General features: G+C 51.1%; 1 protein-coding gene across 1 annotated transcript; it reads left to right on the forward strand.

The window, feature by feature from the left end:
* The first annotated feature begins 1,641 nt into the window (after positions 1 to 1,641).
* On the forward strand, positions 1,642 to 15,018 carry URAD (ureidoimidazoline (2-oxo-4-hydroxy-4-carboxy-5-) decarboxylase). Its single transcript, XM_084761829.1, has 4 exons — positions 1,642 to 1,800; positions 3,221 to 3,384; positions 3,718 to 4,063; positions 11,978 to 15,018. The coding sequence occupies exons 3-4, from the start codon at positions 3,889 to 3,891 to the stop codon at positions 12,340 to 12,342; spliced, it is 540 nt and encodes a 179-aa protein (XP_084617955.1). The 5' UTR covers positions 1,642 to 1,800; positions 3,221 to 3,384; positions 3,718 to 3,888; the 3' UTR covers positions 12,343 to 15,018.
* The last annotated feature ends 2,755 nt before the right edge of the window (positions 15,019 to 17,773 follow it).

Raw genomic sequence — 17,773 nt, forward strand, 5'->3', positions numbered from 1 at the left:
ACAACAGGGTCAGCTAGTTTCTGGTGAAAAGCAAGCTCTGGGAAAAACAGAGACTTAAAGGTGCAGGCTCTGAGGTGTGGTGGTGCATGCCTGTAACCCCAGCACTTGGGAGGCAGAGACAGGTGGATCACTGTGAGTTCGAGGGCAGCCTGGTCTACAATGCGAGTCCAGGACAGCCGAGGCTACACATAGAAACCCTGTCTCGAAGAAAACAAAACAAACAAACAGACCCTCAGCTCATTAGCAGAAAGCATACCTGCATCATTGTAAGTCCCAGTCTATGGTCTTCCAAGTGATTTTCTTCCCTTTTAAGTTATTAGACACTTTGAGTTCCTCAAACCTTCGACCCCTCAAAGCCTCCACAGTACTATCTGATGCGGTGAATCTGGCCACCCCTGGGACCCGAGACAGTTTGCTGTTCTGTGTCTGGCTTTTTTCACTTAGCACGATGTCCTCAGGGCCCATCCGATTATAGCATGTGTCAGAATTCCCTTCCTTTTTAAGGTTATATAATCTACTGCGTGCACGTAGCAAGTTTTATTTGGCCATTGATCTATCAACAGACCTTGGATTGCCTCAGCCTCTTGTTTACTGTTACTATTATTGCTGAGAACCTCTTTGTAGAAATAACCTCCCACCCCCCACCCTCACTTTTCTCTCACACATGCACACTCATTTTTAAAAAGAATTTATTCTAAGACAAGGGTTTTTTAAAATAGTTGTTCTTTTTGTTTTTGTTTGCTTGTTTGGTGGTTTTTTTGTTTTGTTTTTGTTTTTAGGTTTTTTTGAGACAGGGTTTCTCTGAGTAACAGTCCTGGCTGTCCTGGACTTGCTTTTGTAGACCAGGCTGTCCTCGAACTAACAGAGATCTACCCTCTGCCTCCCAGGTGCTAGGATTAAAGGTATGGGCCACCATGCCTGGCTTTTTTTCCCCCCGACATAGGGTTTCTCTGTGTAGCCTTGGCTGTCCTGGACTTGCTCTGTAGACCAGGCTGTCCTTGAACTCACAGAGATTCACCTGCTTCTGTTTCCGGAGTGCTGGGATTAGAGGTGTGCTCCACCCCAACCAGTTGAGACAGGACTTTTTTTTAATAGGTTTGGTTTTCTTTTCTTTTCGTTTTTTTTCCTTAAAGATCTATTTATTATATATGTGTTCTGCTTGCATGTACACCTGCACACCGGAAGACGGCACCAGATCTCATTATAGACGGTTTGTGAGCCACCATGTGGTTGCCAGGAATTGAACTCACGACCTTTGGGAGAGCAGCCAGTGCTCCTCACCTCTGAGCCATCTCTCCAGCCCAGATTTGGTTTTCTTTGAGACAGGGTTTCTCTGTATAGCCTTGGCTGTCTTGGAAATCACTCTGTAGACCAGGCTGGTCTTGAACTCACAGAGGCCCACCTGCCTCTGCCTCCCAAGTGCTGGGATTAAAGGTGTGTACCACCGCGCCCGGCTCCTACCAGTGATCTTTCTTGCTGTCTTATTTCTCCTCGTCTTAATGGGATTGAAGGAGAGAACAGAGCTGCAGGCATTTGGTAAAGCCTCTTGCCCTCCTCGTCAGGAGACGCGTGTTGATGGGAACAAGGCAGAGCGTGTCTCAGTCTTCGTCTTCCTTTCAATGTGATTTGGCCCAGGACCTCCACATACTCTGCCTGTGACGTCTCTGTGGCTGGAGCCAATGCGGGCGGAGCCGAACACACTCCTTGCTCCCGGAGTCACTTCCAATGTGTGGTGTCAAAATCACCGAAGGACCTCATTGCCGTGAAGATGAATATTCCGTCGTGAGCATCATAAAAGTGGTGTGCACGACCAAATGCTTCTTTTAAACAGCACAACATCAGGGCCGGAGAGCCAGGCAGTAATCCATACCGCTCTGGCAGAGGATCCGAGTTAGGTTCCTAGCACCCACCACGGCTGGGCCCTCGCAACCAGCTGTGACCCCAGCTGACAGTCCTCATTTTCTAATGTCCTTGGTCACCATGATTGTTAATTCTCACGCTCACGACATTTCAATATGCCTCTGTGCTGTGTGGAGTAGAGGGTCCACCTGTCTTCCTAATTTCACTTTAGTTGGCGTCAAGCTGTGCCCGTGATGCGACCTCTCTCTCTCCCTTCCTTTCTTTTTTTATAATAACTTATTTTTTAAAAGTTTATGTGCAATAATTTTTTTTTGCACGTATGTTTGTGTGAAGGTGTTGGATTCTGGAGTTATAGACAGTTATGAGCTGCCATGTCCTCTGGAAGAGCAGCCAGTGCTCTTAACCACTGAGCATCTCTCCAGGCCCCCTTTTTTTCTTTTTTAAAGAAAGGTTTATTGAATATATCACAAGAGGCAGCCTGCTGGGCACAAACTACAGTACTGCATGCCATAATGTCCCTTAAATTTTTTTAAAATTTCAAATCTACCCATCTTTCTAATCCTCTGACTCCTCCATGTCCCACACACTGGCATCTTCTATAAATAGTTAGGCACACACACACACACACACACACACACACACACACACACACACACACACACACTCGCCCTTTCTCTACTGGGCCCATTTAGTGCCCTTCTGTACATGTCTTTAGGGCTGGCTGCTTGGGATTGGATGACCTATAGGGGCCCTATCAATATTCCCCTAAAGAATATTGATTCGTCCTCGCTAGCCCTTGATTTCCTTTACAACCGGACAACGCAGGGAATGAGTGACCCTGGTGTGCCCAGCCCCCACTGGTGCATTTACAAAGCAATCCCTACCCCAATCCCCAGGGAACGCGAGGAACGGGGCTTGCTTTATAGCGATTTACCAGCAGGCGGCGCCCGAGCACCACCGTTCCTAAACGGTGCCAAACCACGGCCTGTGGTACCTGAAAGGGCGAATAGTGAGGGAAAGGAAAAGCTCTTCGGAGATAATGTATCCAGGGTGCGGTTGATCAATCCTTGCCGTGAACGGCTCCCCTAGTAACAGGCTCAGCTGCGCTTTTCTGCAACGCTGTCACCTGTTTGCCTCACTGTTGCTATGATAAAGCACTTACCAAAGCAGTCTAGGGAACAGCTCGTGCCAGCTTATAGTCTACAGGCTGTCGTTGAAAGAATCTGAGACAGGAACTCAAGGCAGGAACCCAGAGGCAGATTTTCCCCCTCTTCTTGCACACTCGTGTGTGCACACATGCCTCCACCTGCAGCACCTTACTCTGTCTGATTCACACTAACTAAATATATGTTGTATTAAGCATTTGCTATACAAAGATAGATCAAAACATTGTACCGGTCCTCTGGAGCAACAGCAAGGACGGATGAGAGGTCAACGTCCAAGCGGGTGGCCCTGTGACCTGCCTGAATTGTCAGGAGGAACTTCGTCAGGGACAAGCCTGCTTCAGTTCCCAGCATCCGCAGGGTAATTTGCAACCACCTGTACCTCCAATTTCAGGGGATCCCGCTGTGGGCACCAGGTATGCATGGCAGCAAAAATACTCCTGCACATAAAACAAGATGCCTCGTAAAATACAGCCACTGCTGCCTCTGACTGTGGCAATGCCTTGGGTGCAAACATTCGGTATGCAGGAGTCTCTGCTCTCTCGGTCATAACCTTGAGCCTGGGCAGAACATAGCTCCACGGTACAGCGCGTGTCTAGCATGTGTAAGGCCCTGGCTCTGTCCCCAGCACACACACACACATCACCCCCTACCACCAAGAAAACCCTTGAACCTGCTTGTTCACTTGTTGCAGGAACATTCTGGATAGGCTCCTCCCAGAGGCGTTTAAACCAGCCTCCGCCACTGTTGCACAAAGGCAGGCTTGTGTGTTCAGCAAATACAGCGCGGCGAGGGGGAGTCAGTGTCCCTCAGTCGATGAGAGCAGAGCGCAGGGCACCACAGTGCCTCCAGTCCAGTGCTAGCCATGGACATAGAGAAAGTCAACGCCATGGACTTCGGTGAATTTGTGGATGTGTTTGGGAACATCATTGAAAAGTGTCCCCTGATTGCAGCTGCCGTCTGGTCCCAGCGTCCCTTCTCTGGCTTGGAAGACTTAGAAAATCACTTCTTTGCGTTTATCGACGCTCTTCCAAGATCAGGTGAGACTTGGGGAAATCTTACATGCGAAGTGACTTCTAATATCGTATATAAAAATATTTTATATTACTTTAGCCTCATCGTTAATTATACTTATAGTTACTTAGCTGGGCTCATTGGAAGGGTCAGCAACATCCTTTTAAGTGCTAGGCTCTTGAAAGGCAGGCATAACAGAATGTTTGGGGTAGGATAACAAGACCACCGCACACCTTTACTCCCAGGACTCGGGAGGCAGAGGCAGGCGGATCTCTGCGAGTTCGAGGCCAGCCTGGTCTACAGAGTGAGTCCAGGACAGCCAGGGCTACACAGAGAAACCCTGTCTCAAAAAACAAACAAACAAATAGCATGGCGAATTAATATTTGAGCCTGGAGGTTAGGAAGGGCTTCAGCAACACTCTGGAAGCGGGCGAGGAGGCAGTGAGTATACCTCAGAGGCCCTGAGAGAAGTGCAAATCGCTGCCGTGGTTACTAGGAAAGGGCAGTTTGAACCAGACAAGGAAAGTGCATTCATTCAGATCCCAAGAAGAAAGGTTAAAGCGAATCTGTGTTTTCTGGCAAGAGAGGGAACACTGACGCACTCTGAGCCGTGGGGGTGGGGTGGGGAGGAGGTAGAGGTTTACCCTGCGTGACACAGAGGCCAAAGGTACGTGGTCCCTGCTCACAGGCCACTTTGGGATCTGAGAATAACCCTGGCGTGCCCTTGGGGAACGAGGACAGGGCGTAAGGGTCACCTGCCATTGAGATTCTTCGCAGACTTCAGGCAGGAAGGTGACCCTGCATGGCTGTGACACCCTCAGCTGGATGTCCTCCTATGAGAACTTACCCAGGAAGAGGGCAGGGTACCGTTATAAAATCAAACAGGAGCCCAGGCATTGATGGTGAATGCCTTAATCTCAGCAGTCGGGAGGCAGAGGCAGGTGGATCGCTGTGAGTTCGAGGCCAGCCTGGTCTACAAAGCGAGTCCAGGACAGCCAAGGCTATACAGAGAAACCCTATCTCGGAAAAAAAAAATAATAATAATAAAAAGTAGAATCAAATCAAACAGGATTAGAGAGATGGCTCAGGTGCTAAGAGCACTGGCTGCTCTTCCAGATGACCGGAGAGCCTTTATTCTAAGCTTACCACACAGCTGCTCACACAGGCTTTGAACTCCAAAAATCTAGTATCCTGAGGTCCTCTTCTGGCCTCTGCAGATACCAAGAGCACAAGTGATGCACAGGCATACATGTAGACAAAACACTCAAACATATAAAATTGAAGTGTGTGTGTGTGTGTGTGTGTGTGTGTGTGTGTGTGTGTCACACTGAAGCCCAGCATAGTATCCCGGGCCTGTACTTGGGTAAGAGAAGAAAATCATGAGTTCCAGGCTAAACTAAGCCACAGTGAGACCCTGTCTTAACGGACAAATAAGCAAGGGAAGGGGCATGCTGGTAGTCCCCCAGAAGCAGAAAGAGAGGGCAAACAAAAACAAACAAGCAAACAAACAAAAACCCCACGCGTCCTAAACCAGTGGTTCTCAGTCTGTGGTCGCAACCCCATTGGGGGCATATCTCAGATGCCCTGCATATTAAGTAATGTATGAGGATTCATAATAGTAGCAAGATCACAGTTATGAAGTAGCAACAAAATAATTTTATGTTTGGGGGGTCAGCACAACACGAGGAGCTGTATTAAGGGTCAAGGCATCATGAAGGTTGTCACCACTGTCCTAGACCTTCCCAAACAGGGCCAGCAGCTGGGAAGCGAGTATTCAAAACACATAAGCCTGTGGGGACATTCCTATCCAAGCCACCACGGAAGCCATGCCCACAGCTGACGGAAGAGGGAAAGAAGACGTGTGTGTGTGTGTGTGTGTGTGTGTGTGTGTGTGTGTGTGTGTGTGTGTGTTCTGAAAACCAATCAACTAAGAGGCCCACTTATGCTGGGCAAGCCCTCTAACACTGAGCTGCATTCAATCCCTTTTAGGTTGTTGGAAACCTCAATGTATTTGAACGTTCATTTTAAAGATAACGAATCCAAGCCGGGCGGAGGTGGCACACGCCTTTAACCCCAGCACTTGGGAAGCAGAGGCAGGCGGATCGCTGTGAGTTCGAGGCCAGCCTGGTCTACAGGAGTGAGTTCCAGGACAGCCAAGGCTAACACAGAGAGACCCTATCTTTTAAAAAAAAAAACCAGCAACAATACAAAACACACACAAAATCCAGCACGAGTTTTAATTTATGTATGTGACTGTGTGCGCCAAAGTGTATGTCTGTGCACATCAAGCACGCAGCAACCTGTGGAGCCGGAAGAGGGTGTCAGGTCTCCTGGAAATGGAGTTATGGGCAGTTGTGAGTCATCTGATGTAGGTGCTGGGAACCGAACCCAGGTCCTGTGCAAGACCAGGCGCTCTTAACCACTGACCTCCACTCCAGCTCAATCCAAAGCACGACTTTTTTGTTGTTGAGAGCAAGGAGCTCAAGGCAGGAACTGAAGCAGAGACCGTGGAGGAACACTGCCTGCTGGCTGGCTTGCTTGGCTTCCTTTCCTTTTTATAAATTAAATTTTATTTTTTTAAGACATTATGTATACAACATCCTGCTTGCATATATGTCTGCCCGCCAGTAGAGGGCACCAGATCTCACTATAGAGGGTTGTGAGCCACCATGTGGTTGCCGGGAATTGAACTCAGGACCTCTTGGAAGAGCAGCCAGTGCTCTTAACCTCTGAGCCATCTCTCCAGCCCCTCAGCTTCCTTTCTAATCCAACCCAAGCCCACCTGCCTAGGCATGACACCACCACAGTGGCCTGGGCCCTCCTTCATCAATCAACAGTTAAGAAAATACCCCTCTGGGCAGTGGTTGCGCAAGCAATCTAGAGGCAGAGGCAGGTGGATCTCTGTGAGTTAAGTCCACCCTGGCTTACAGAGAGAGTTCCAGGACAGCCAAGGCTATGCAGAGAGACCCTGTCTTGAAAAACAAAATAACAAACAAACAAACAAACAAACAACTGAAAATTGCTTTTTTTTTTTTTTTTAAGTAAAATGGACCTTCCATTTAGGTTCCGCTATGATGCACATTGGCCAGCAGGTGGCAGTACAGGACTATTGTTGGGGTTGAGCCCTGCCAAAGCCGCGTCTCTTGCCAATCAGTTCTCCATGACCTAAGCGGAAGCAAGGGAATAGCTCTAGAAAAGGAAGAAATATTGAAACATGTACTGGAGACCCTTGACTGATTCAGTACTGATTTGAGTCCAAAGCCAAAGAGTCGGTTGGGGAAGCAAACCACTAAGCTGCCTTCCTAGGGCGTGCGGTCCAAGGCTCGGGGCTCTATCTCCAGTGCCGACCTCCCAAACTCCTCTCTCCCTGTCCCCCCTCCTTCCTCCTCCTCTCTTTCCCCTCTCAGTCTCTTTCTTTCTGGCTCCTTGTCTCTGCTTGTGTCTTTCTCTTCACTCTGAATCTAGCACACCCTCGTGTGTTTGTGTGTGTGTGTGTGTGTGTGTGTGTGTGTGTGTGTGTGTGTGTGTGTGTGTACCTGAACTTATATCTTTGCCGTACTAATACCACTCATTGTGTGGACTTTTTGGACAAGTTGTGTGGAGGCTCCATCAGGCACAGGGAAATGGGTCAAGACGCTACTGCCGTGGTTAAAAGTGAGAAAGAGTTGTTTGGCCTCTGCTTATGGTGGGTTCGCTCGAGGGAGATCAAAACTGACAAATGCTAAAGGCAACCCCCTTGGTACTTAGTCTGGGTGGCTGGGGGTGGGGGGTGGCTGAGTGGAAAGCTTGTCTACGATGTATAAAGCCCTGGCTTTGATTCCCAGCACTCGGCATAATCAGGCACCATGGTCCACGTCTGTAGAGGTCCATGCCTGTACCCCAAGCACTTTGGGAGGCAGAGGCAAGAAGGTCATCCTCAGCCATAGATAGAGTTTGAGGCCAGCCTGGACCACAAGAGACCCTGTCTCTGAAGAAAAATGGAAAGAAACAAAAGGAAAACCCCCGTGGGTGAGAACACTTACTGTGTACCTACGGAAAGGAGAGATGTGAGTCCCGCCCAATTAGCACTATATCTGGGCCAGGCCGAGCCAGACAAAAATAGGCATGTGAGGGGCCGGGAGGGCCACATGCCAACGCTCTGTACAGGCTGGAGGAAAGATGACGGCATGGGCGTTGGGCACAGGCCATGAGGGCAGCTTGGTTTGTGGGAGGAGTCAGAGACTTGGCAGGATGAAGTGCACGGAGGAGTGAGGAAGGAAGTCAACAGTAAGGGATATGGGAGCGAGAAGGGCAGAGACGTAAGGAAAAAGTCATGGAAACTTGACTTATACCCTTGGAATAAATGAGTCTACCTCGAGTTGCCAATAGCTGGAGGATAAGAAGGGGCTGGTGGGGAAACGCACCCATGACATCATAGAAGTGAAGTGTAAGGGGGAGGGGAAACCACAAGTGGGCCCAAAACACTAAAACCAGAAGCTGGAGAGGTGGCTCAGTGGTTAGGGAGTGGGAGAGGTGGCTCAGTGGTTAGGGAGGGGCACCTACTGCTCTTGCAAGGTATCTCAGTTTGGGTCCCAGCATCCACCCTGTGGAAAAACCACCAGGAAACTCAGTCCCATGGGATTAAATGTCTCTTGCTTGAGCACATGTGTGCGTGTGCGCGCGCGTACACATACACACACACACACACACACACACACACACCCCAAAACAAAAGAAATCACAAGTAGAAACTCAGTGTGGAAATGCGGATGTGTAATTCCAGGGTTTGAGAGGAGGATCAGGAGTTCAAGGCCAGCCTTGGCTAAATGAGACCCAGTCACCAGAAGCACAAAGTGGCTAGAGAAATGGCTCAGAGCTTAAGACTAAATGCTGCTCTTACAGAAGCCCTAGTTATGTCAGTGCCCAGCGCCTACATGCAGGGCTCACAAAGGTCATCCACAGGTACTGTGTGTGTGTGTGTGTGCAAGCACGCACACACACACACACACACACACGCTTACATGCACACAGACTCATGTGTAAACACACAAAAATTAAAGATGAGATAACTTTTTGAAGAAGATTTTCTTTTAGAATAACTGAGTAAATTTAACAGAAGAACACTGGTCAGGGAAGCGGTGCTTCCTAGAAAGACACAGACCATCTGTTGTGCCAGGAGTCGCCATCATGGGCTTCTGGGTCATTGCCTCTTGCTCAGGGGACACTGGTGTCTGCACTGCCCTTCTCCTATGGATTCAGAAGGATTGAAAGTCTTCCACACGCAGCCATCTGTGTCCTGTGTTCTCGGTAAGTAAGAGCTACCTGCACCTAGTCACAACACCCTGTGACATACCTGGAAAGACCAGATTGCCGAGAGGTGTTAGGAGGTGGGTGCTGGCCACCCAACGGGGAGGGGCAGGAATGCAGCAGACTACCCACTCTCCAGCCTCCCACTGGGGATAATGGTTGCAGCTGGGATACCTTGAAGGGGATAGTGTTGTGGGAGCTAGGACAGGTCCTTGCTGTGGGCCCATAGGCAAATGGGTGCTGTGCCCTGCAGTACCCAAGGGATCAGTGATTTGGAGCAGCAAAGATGGGATCCTCTGCTGGGCACACCAGCTTTAATTTCTTCTGGGTAGGGTACCCTTCCAGAGGTCAGCTTTTTCTCCTTATGTGCCGCTGAAAGACAACTGCGCATGCGTGAGTGGTGCGTGGTGTGGTGTGTGTGTGTGTGTGTAAATTTCATCCCCCCAATTTAGTATATTTTCTTCTGCCCTTTGCCCTGCCCTATTCTAGGCCTCTTTTCTCTCCCACCCCTTGTCCTCTCTGCAAGAGTGGAAAACACATCTCACTGCTGGGCAAACATTAACCCAGGCGATGCTTTCAAGAGGGAAGATAAAGGCGAGGAGGAGTGAGAAGTGAGGTGTAAGGGCAAGAGGTTTGCGGGGCGGCGCTGCTAGGCAGCCACTTGCTCCGCGCATGCGCATGCGTGCTGGGAGGCTGGTGAGGGACAGAGAGAAAAGACATCCCACCGTCACCGCCACCCCACCCATCCCCAGCATCCTACCTATAACTACTTCCTTGGCAGCTTGGAAAGACCTGGTAGCTGTCACAGTGGAGCAATTGGATCCCCCTGAGCAAAGGGGCCAGAGGCTGCATTAAAAGTCTGAACAAGAGAGGATGGCTAGGGCGTGCGCGCAGTCCTTTATCCAACCCTGCGAGCCTATCCTGGCATTGGGTGGATGCGGGGTTAACCTGCTCTGAGCGGTGTAGCTTGGACTGCCCCTGACCCCCAGGGTAGAGAATTTAACACCCACACTTTCGCACAACACGGGAAAGTTTGGCTACAAGGAAGAAGAGAAAACTAGGTACTCCTGATGGAGGTGGCCTAGAATTAGGGTACCCGTGAAAGGGGAGTAAAAAAAAAAAACAATGGTGTTGGGGCGGTGAGATTGTGACCGACTTTGCTTTGCAGGGCTGGGCAAGTCATTAAAGGGGGCTGTGGGTTTAAAGGGTATAGGTGCATGGTGTGATCTTGGGCCAATGATCTAATGTTTGTTTTCTGAGCCTTCGCTGAATATTCTTTTTTAAAATGTATTTAATTTTTGTTCTTATTTACGTGCGTGCGATCGTTTGCCAGTTGTTTGTGCGCCATGGTGCCCAAGGAGGCCGGAAGAAATAGTCGGATTCTCTGGAGCTGGAGTTCTTTATCCAAGGCACTCAGGACACTAGTCATGAGTTACCTTTGGCGCAGGCTTTGCTTTCCGTGCTGTTGGGGGGGGGGGACGACGACGGGGTGGAGTGGGGGCTACGTTTGAGGAAGAGGAGGCTGCCCCACATTTAAAGGGGATTTTTCCTCTTTGTGAGTCTTGAGATACAATTTGCTAAAGAACGTTTTCATTATTTCCCATTTCCAACAAAGCCCCGTCTATTCCCACTGCCAAAGAGAAACACCTGCTTTGTGGAGACGGGGGTGGGGGTGGGGGGAGAAGGCAGTTGCACCCTGTGGTTCCGTTTTCCTGGGTTTCCCACTACCACGAAGCGCGTGTGCATTAGGTGGCAGGGTGTGGGGAAATTTTAATTATCCATACTCACTGCCCTTCTTTTACCAAGGCCCCAGAATTCCCTTTCGTTCTTTGGGACGCTTAAAGGACACGGCCTTGCTAGGGACACCCCCAGAGTCCTTGGGAGTAGGAATTAGAACGGGGGTGGTGGTGTCACAGCTAGGCTTTCTGGTTTGAGGCCTACAAGAACAAACGCTTCGTTCCTGCCAGCTCTTTAGGAATCTGAAGTCAGTCGGAGAAGTAACAACACAACTCCAGAAAGTGGGTGGTCCTAATTAAAGACACAAAACAAACAAACAAACGAACAAAATAAAAGAACAACAACAAAAAGGCAAGTGGCTTTATTTCAAGGACCGGCGAGCTCTGGTGAAATTGCTTATTTGTTTGTTTGCTTGTTTGTTTGTTTTTGCGGTTAATCTGCAAGGTTCTTTCATTCAAAATCTGAAATCAGAGTCTCAAAATCTGGGCAAGCCCGTGGATACTATCCCCTGGACCCTCCCCGCCCCTGCCTTTTCTCCTTTGAGACAGAACGAAACCCATTCCAGGACTTTTGGCGGAAGTCTTCAGGCCCTTGCATCCGGCCCCCTTCCAACATCAAAGCCCCCCTGAGAGCAAAGGACTTTGAAAAGATAGGAGTAACTGGGACCTCTTATCGCTCCCCAGCTCTCTAAGGAGCAGGTCGTAAATTCCCAGCCTCCCCGACTGCCCTCTCTCCTCTCCAAGATCCCGTAGGTCTAGAAAGGCCAAACCTGTCACTCGTGCCCCGCCCTCCGGTCTTGGTGGGGACAGAGGGGCCCCCATCCCCTTAGTGGAGAGGGACACCACTTACTACCAGGGGACTCAGCTGGGCTTTCTAAATCTGCAGGGGTTAACCCGTGTCTCTGTGCTTCTCTGCAGGCCAGGAGGGCATCCTGCGTTGTCACCCGGACCTGGCAGGCCGTGATCTGCAGCAGGGTACGCTCACTCCTGAGTCGCAGCGTGAGCAGAGCCACGCCGGCCTCACCAGCCTGGACGCCGACGACCGGCTGCAGCTACAGCGCCTCAACGCCCGGTACCGCGAGCGCTTCGGCTTTCCGTTCGTGCTGGCAGCTCGCCTGAGCGACCGCGCCGCGGTACCCAGGGAGCTAGCCCGCCGGCTGCACTGCCAGCCCGAGTCCGAGCTGCGCACCGCCCTGGGCGAAGTGAAGAAGATCGGCCACCTGCGCCTAGCGGATTTGTTCGGCGGCGCCGACCCTGCCAGGGTGGAACCGCCGCGGGGCTAGGGATCTGAAAAACAGCAGGGTGCGCCAGGGAAAGGACTTGGTGCTAGTACACCCTGAGCCCAAAGCTGGCTGGGGCCTTGGAAGGACAATCCACACACCCACACAAAGGAAGCGGAGAATTGAGGCAATCACACGAGTAATGCATCCTTTGTGCACCCATCCACACGAGCACGCGTCGCCAAAATACGTCAGATTCTAGAGCAGTTAGCGCTTTGCCCCCGATTTATCCAGATCGCTGCTCCAATTCTCCACTTGCCTGCTACAGCCTTGAAGGATTCCAAAGCTTCTATCTCACTCCTGCTAAGCAGGAACTGAAAAGGCAAAAGGCACGAAAAAGAGGGGCTTGCATCCCATAGTGGTCATTTGATTCACCTGATAGGGACAGCAAAAATGACTGTCTCACTCTGAGATGCCTATGAAAACGTTAGAAAGCAAAAATCCAAAAGGAGGTTTTGGTCCAGCAGGTGGGGGACTCAACTTCCAGGCTGGGGAAGATGCTGTGTGTGTGTGTGTGTGTGTGTGTGTGTGTGTGTGTGTGCGCGCGCGCGCGCCCCCATCCTGATTGGAAGATTTGATGATCAGGAGCTAGTGTCACCCTTGTCCCTCTAGATCAGCCCTCGGTGGTGGACTGTCCTGTCCTGACAAGCCATCCCAATATTACAATAGCACTACTGGACAGCCTTGGATGTTCTGGCTCCCAGTATAAAGCCAGTATCCCATAGTGCTGATAATATTGGGGTTAAGGATGGTGCCTGTAGAAATCCTCCCAATAGAACAAGTCAGACCGGAAGTCTGTCAGCCTGGAGCCTGCTAAGGCCACCAGGAGGAGCCAGGACAACACCCCCCACCGACTGCCCCAGGAAGAAAGAGGTAGCCCAAAAATACTACTTTAGCCTGGCATGCCTTTAATCCCAGCACTCGGGGAGGCAGAGGCAGGCTGTGAGTTCGAGGCCAGCCTGGTCTGCAAAGCAAGTCCAGGAAAGCCAAGGCTACACAGAGAAACCCTGTCTCGAAAAACCAAAACAAACAACAAAAGAATACTACTTTAAGGGCTTCCCTAGGCGAGAAAGAAATAGCGGTCCCTGCATCCTCCCCCCCCCCCCCCCCCCGCACACAGTCAGGTGAGAGAAACAGGGTTGCTTTTTCGTTAGTGAACAACAAACTAAAACAAAATGCCCTCTTGCCCTTTTCCATCTGGGTTCTAGGCAGGAAGGTCTCCAGAAACACTCCTGGGCTGCTCCCGGTCCAGGTAAAGGAGCCTGCTGCTTCTGTTACCTCATCTATTTTCCTGAGCAGTGAGGGCAAGAGAAACGGGGTGCATGTGGGGAGTGGATGCTTCTTCAGAAGCTGCCTGTCCTCAGTAAGCATCTTAGGCCTGAGCCACCCCCAGGGATAGAAACACCAGGTGCCCACGGAGGCCAGCACTCCATGGCTCTGCCCGCCCCCTCCCCCATCTCACACACACAGAGACAGAGAAACATAACACACATAGACATAGAAACAGGAAGAGAACAGAGCCAGACAGACGCACCTATGCCAGGCCAAGAACTCAAAAAATCACCCGCTATACGCAAAAGTATTCTGCCTAGCCCTGCGGTAAACCCAACCCTTAGATAAATGGGCCCTAAAATGCAGATCCCACCCTCTTTATGTAAACTTGCTAAGCCGACGATGCGGAGAATCCAACGGGACGAGATTCCCAGGACTATTTTTAGAATCCTAGATGGTAATCTGTGCTTCTCTGCGATCGCCCAGTGTGTCCAGTGGCATAACGTTTCAACAGTTGCAAGCTTATCCCTGCGGGAAAGGGAACAAGGGCGGGTACTCGAAGATTCTTCCGAAGACAGCGGAGCGCTGGCAGCCCGAAGGTCAGCTCCGGATGTGAGACGTGCGCAGGACGCCATCCGGGACAAGCGAAGGAAGGCTTGCGGCAACTGAGGGCCCTTTCCAGGGAGCCTAGCGACCGAGGCCGTTTCCCCGCGTCCACCGGCGGGGGTGAGCGGTGCTGCCGAGGGCTGGCTGGCAGTTTTCTTCCTCCCCATCTGGGCTGCAACAGTGAGAAGCCCGAGCCAGGCACTGGCCCTTGCCCCCCTCCTTTAGCGCGCAGCATGCGGGAGACGAGTCTGCACCTCAGGCACCACAAGGCGCTTGCTCGCTCCCTCGCGTGGGCCCAGCAAACATCAGGAGGGTACAGGGTTAACTGGTTTGCATCTGATGGAAAAATAATATTTTACTTACGAATTCGTCAAGGGGGGGGGGGAATGAAAAAGAACCAGACAGCATAAGGATTCGAGGACAGGGTGTTTTGACCCCAGTCGGAAACCAGACGGCTCACCCCTGGTAAACACACTGGGGGGAGGGGGGTGTGCTTCGCTCCTCACCTCCCCCATTGTCACTGTCCCTTACAAAAACATCCGAGCCCAGCAGGCAAATGCTCCTGTAAAGAGACCGCAGCACAAGGCTTCAGCCCGGAAGTCAGGAGCCCATCTTTGACTTTGTGTCGCTCACCTTTGCAACCGGTGGCTGTGGATGGGACGTTTAAAAACGTATTCTGGCTCTTCTCTTCTTCCTACCCACCCCTTACCTCTCCTCTTCTCTCTTCCTTTGTCTTTGTCTCTTTCTGGGGTACCCCCTCCCCCTTTTCCTTCTCTCCCTATGCTCATTTAATAAGATTTTCCATCTAAGAATAAAACAAAACAAAAAAACCTCAAAACTTATTCTGTGCCTTGGTATTTAAGGACGCTCGGGTTAGAAGAAGGGAAGGAGAGGAGAGGGGACACAGACCCTTCACTCGGTTTAAGCTGACACCTTTCCAAGTTGAGTCACAGAATATCAGTTCCAACTTTAAATAATGACATGATATCTCCCCTCCGCCCCGCGCGCGCGCCCCAGAAAGTGTTTACTATGAAACAAGTGCAGTTGGGGAGACAGTAACAGTCAGTTGGAGAGGAACCGAGAATGGAGTTTCTAAAACAAAACAGACGCGTTCACCAAGTAGAAAGAAAGTAGAAAGAAGAGCGCGTGGGCGCGCGAACAGGTGCTTCAGAGAGAAAGCCCTATGGGATGCAGCCAGAAGAGCAGCCAGCAACTGGAGAAGCTGATGCTTCAGGCATCATCACCCTGTGTAAAGGGTGGGGGCTGCTGAGTCCCCGAATCCTGGTTTTGTACTGGGGATGTTTCCAGGGTGGCAGTGACAGGTGCAGTAATAATTAACATCTGTACAGACTGCAACGATCAGACGTAGAGTGGTCTGTGTGATGCCGGAGCGGAGCGTCGGCATTAGACACAGTTGTGAGGCCTTGAGAGGATCTCCAGGTACCTCAGGTCTTTGTAAACCAAGCAAAGTATGCAGACTCTGCGCCCCCCCGCCCCTCCCCATCCCTCCGCTTCTACCAAGGCAGCCAGGCAGCGGCTATGAATTGAGGGAGATGGGTTTGTCTGATCCCTTCCCTCACTGTCCACATGAAATTTATGCTACAGGCTTTCCTTGGAAAAGATTTTCATATGAAAAACAGAGGTCATTCGGGCATGAGACATGGTGGGTGAACGAAAGCACGTTAATAGAAAGCCAAGGCATTGGTAATGTTCGAGGCTGTGAGCCTGAGATGCTAGCTCCCCAGCCTGTGAGACCCCAAAAATCCTTCTCTCTCAACAGCTCTCGCCACTTTCTGTTCTCATCTGCTATGCAGAAATTAAACGAATCACCTGAATGCCCCAAGTATCCACACACTAATTTTAGAACAAATGGGGGGGAGGGACCCCCATTACTTGTTTATTCTGTGTGTTGTTCACCTAGTAAGCAAAACCAGATTTCTAAAGCTCCACAACCTTGTTTTCTCTGACTTTCTGCCCTGGGAGAATATTATTTTGGACAGAAAAGCAGAACAAGCCAGTAGATCCCCAGCATTGGATCAGAAAGCTTGGAGGCCCCTCCCAGAGAGGCAGAAGACAGCTGTGCCCCTCCCCCCCCCCCAACCCAGCTCAGGCACCTCAGCTTTAGAGCCAGAACACCCAGTCCCACAATGCCTTTCTTTCCTTAGCTAGAGAGGACCAGGGCATTCGGGGTGCTGAGGAGGAAAACAAGCTTCGTCTGCCAGATGAGACCACATCTGCTTCAGCTGAGAGCTGAGAGCAGCTGTAGGTCCTCCTCGCCACTCGGGGTGGACGCCTGGGTCTCCATTGTAGCCTGATGCACCGGGACAGGTGGCAGACCCTAGGGAAGGCCTACAGAAAGAGCAGCGCTATTGACTTTCCTTCCCAGGGATGTTAGCTGAGTTGGCCACAGAAGGGCCCCGAGTGCTGTTGTTGGGGGTCAATCCATGCATTATCGAGTCTTTCTTTGTGTGAATGGATTGCCTATTGAGTAGAGTGGCTGAAAGAGTCCCAAGCTCCCAATTAAGTAGAGTTTGAACAGCACCCACAGCACTCTGCCTGACAAGGACCCACCAGAAACCCTCTCACTTTTCCTGGGGATTCTGGTTTGTAGGAACACGGGGAACGGGGGTGGGAGGTGGGGGTGGGGAGGTGGGAGCAGGGGGGGGTGTTCATTACTGAGATCAATTCTGTCTGCATGGGACTCAGAAAGGAGACTTAAATGCTGAGGTGGGCAGAGGTAGCCTGCTCTGTGTTAGTTGGGTAACCCACGCCTCAGCTGCAGGAACCACAAATGTGGTGCAGTGGTCCTTGGATGCTAGAACAAACAGCAGGGCCATGCCAAGGATCTGTGGGTCAAAGGAGTGCCCCATCTGCCTGGTGAAGGAGCCTGCTTCCAATCCTGTCCCAGCCCCCCTCCCCCACCTCCGAGCCCCTGCCCAGGCCACCAGGCAGCCTGGATTCTAAAAGGGGACCCTCTTCAAGGAATGTGGAGTGGCCCCTACGCTGTCAGCAACAAGGAGCCACCCATCCCTTTGATAACCAGGTTGGCTGTCTCTGCAGTCTTCCCCTGTAACTTTATTTACCTGGATCTTTTTTTCCTTCCCACTTTCTCCTGACCTGGCTGCTCAAGCTTTCCCAACCTGGAGGGCTGGTGACAGAGATTTTTTTTGTGTGGAAGGCAGCCACCTACAGCAGCCACCCAGAGCGGATCCCTTCTCTTGTAGTTTCAGCTCAGACCAGTATAATCCCAGAAAGATGCTAAGCCCTTCAGCTCGAGGGTAAGGGAGCCTCAAGAGGCACTTTGATGTAACTTGCTCTGTTGTTATGCCTGAGTAGTGGGTCCACACTTCAGAGGACACGCTTCAGCCCAGAGGGGATTTCCAGGGGACGGGTAAGGACCACCAACCTGCTGGAACTGTCCCAATGGGGAGACATGCAGGACTTTTCCTCCCATTGGCCACCTTCCCCAGAAGTCAGAACTGCTGGGACAATCCTGTCCCTTTAGGGGACCCAGCTGGGCCCCATCCGTGGGGTGGGGTGAGAGTTAGCAATATTC

The sequence above is a fragment of the Acomys minous genome (assembly GCF_964271855.1).
Source record: "Acomys minous genome assembly, chromosome: 16".
In the NCBI taxonomy this organism is placed as follows: domain Eukaryota; kingdom Metazoa; phylum Chordata; class Mammalia; order Rodentia; family Muridae; genus Acomys; species Acomys minous.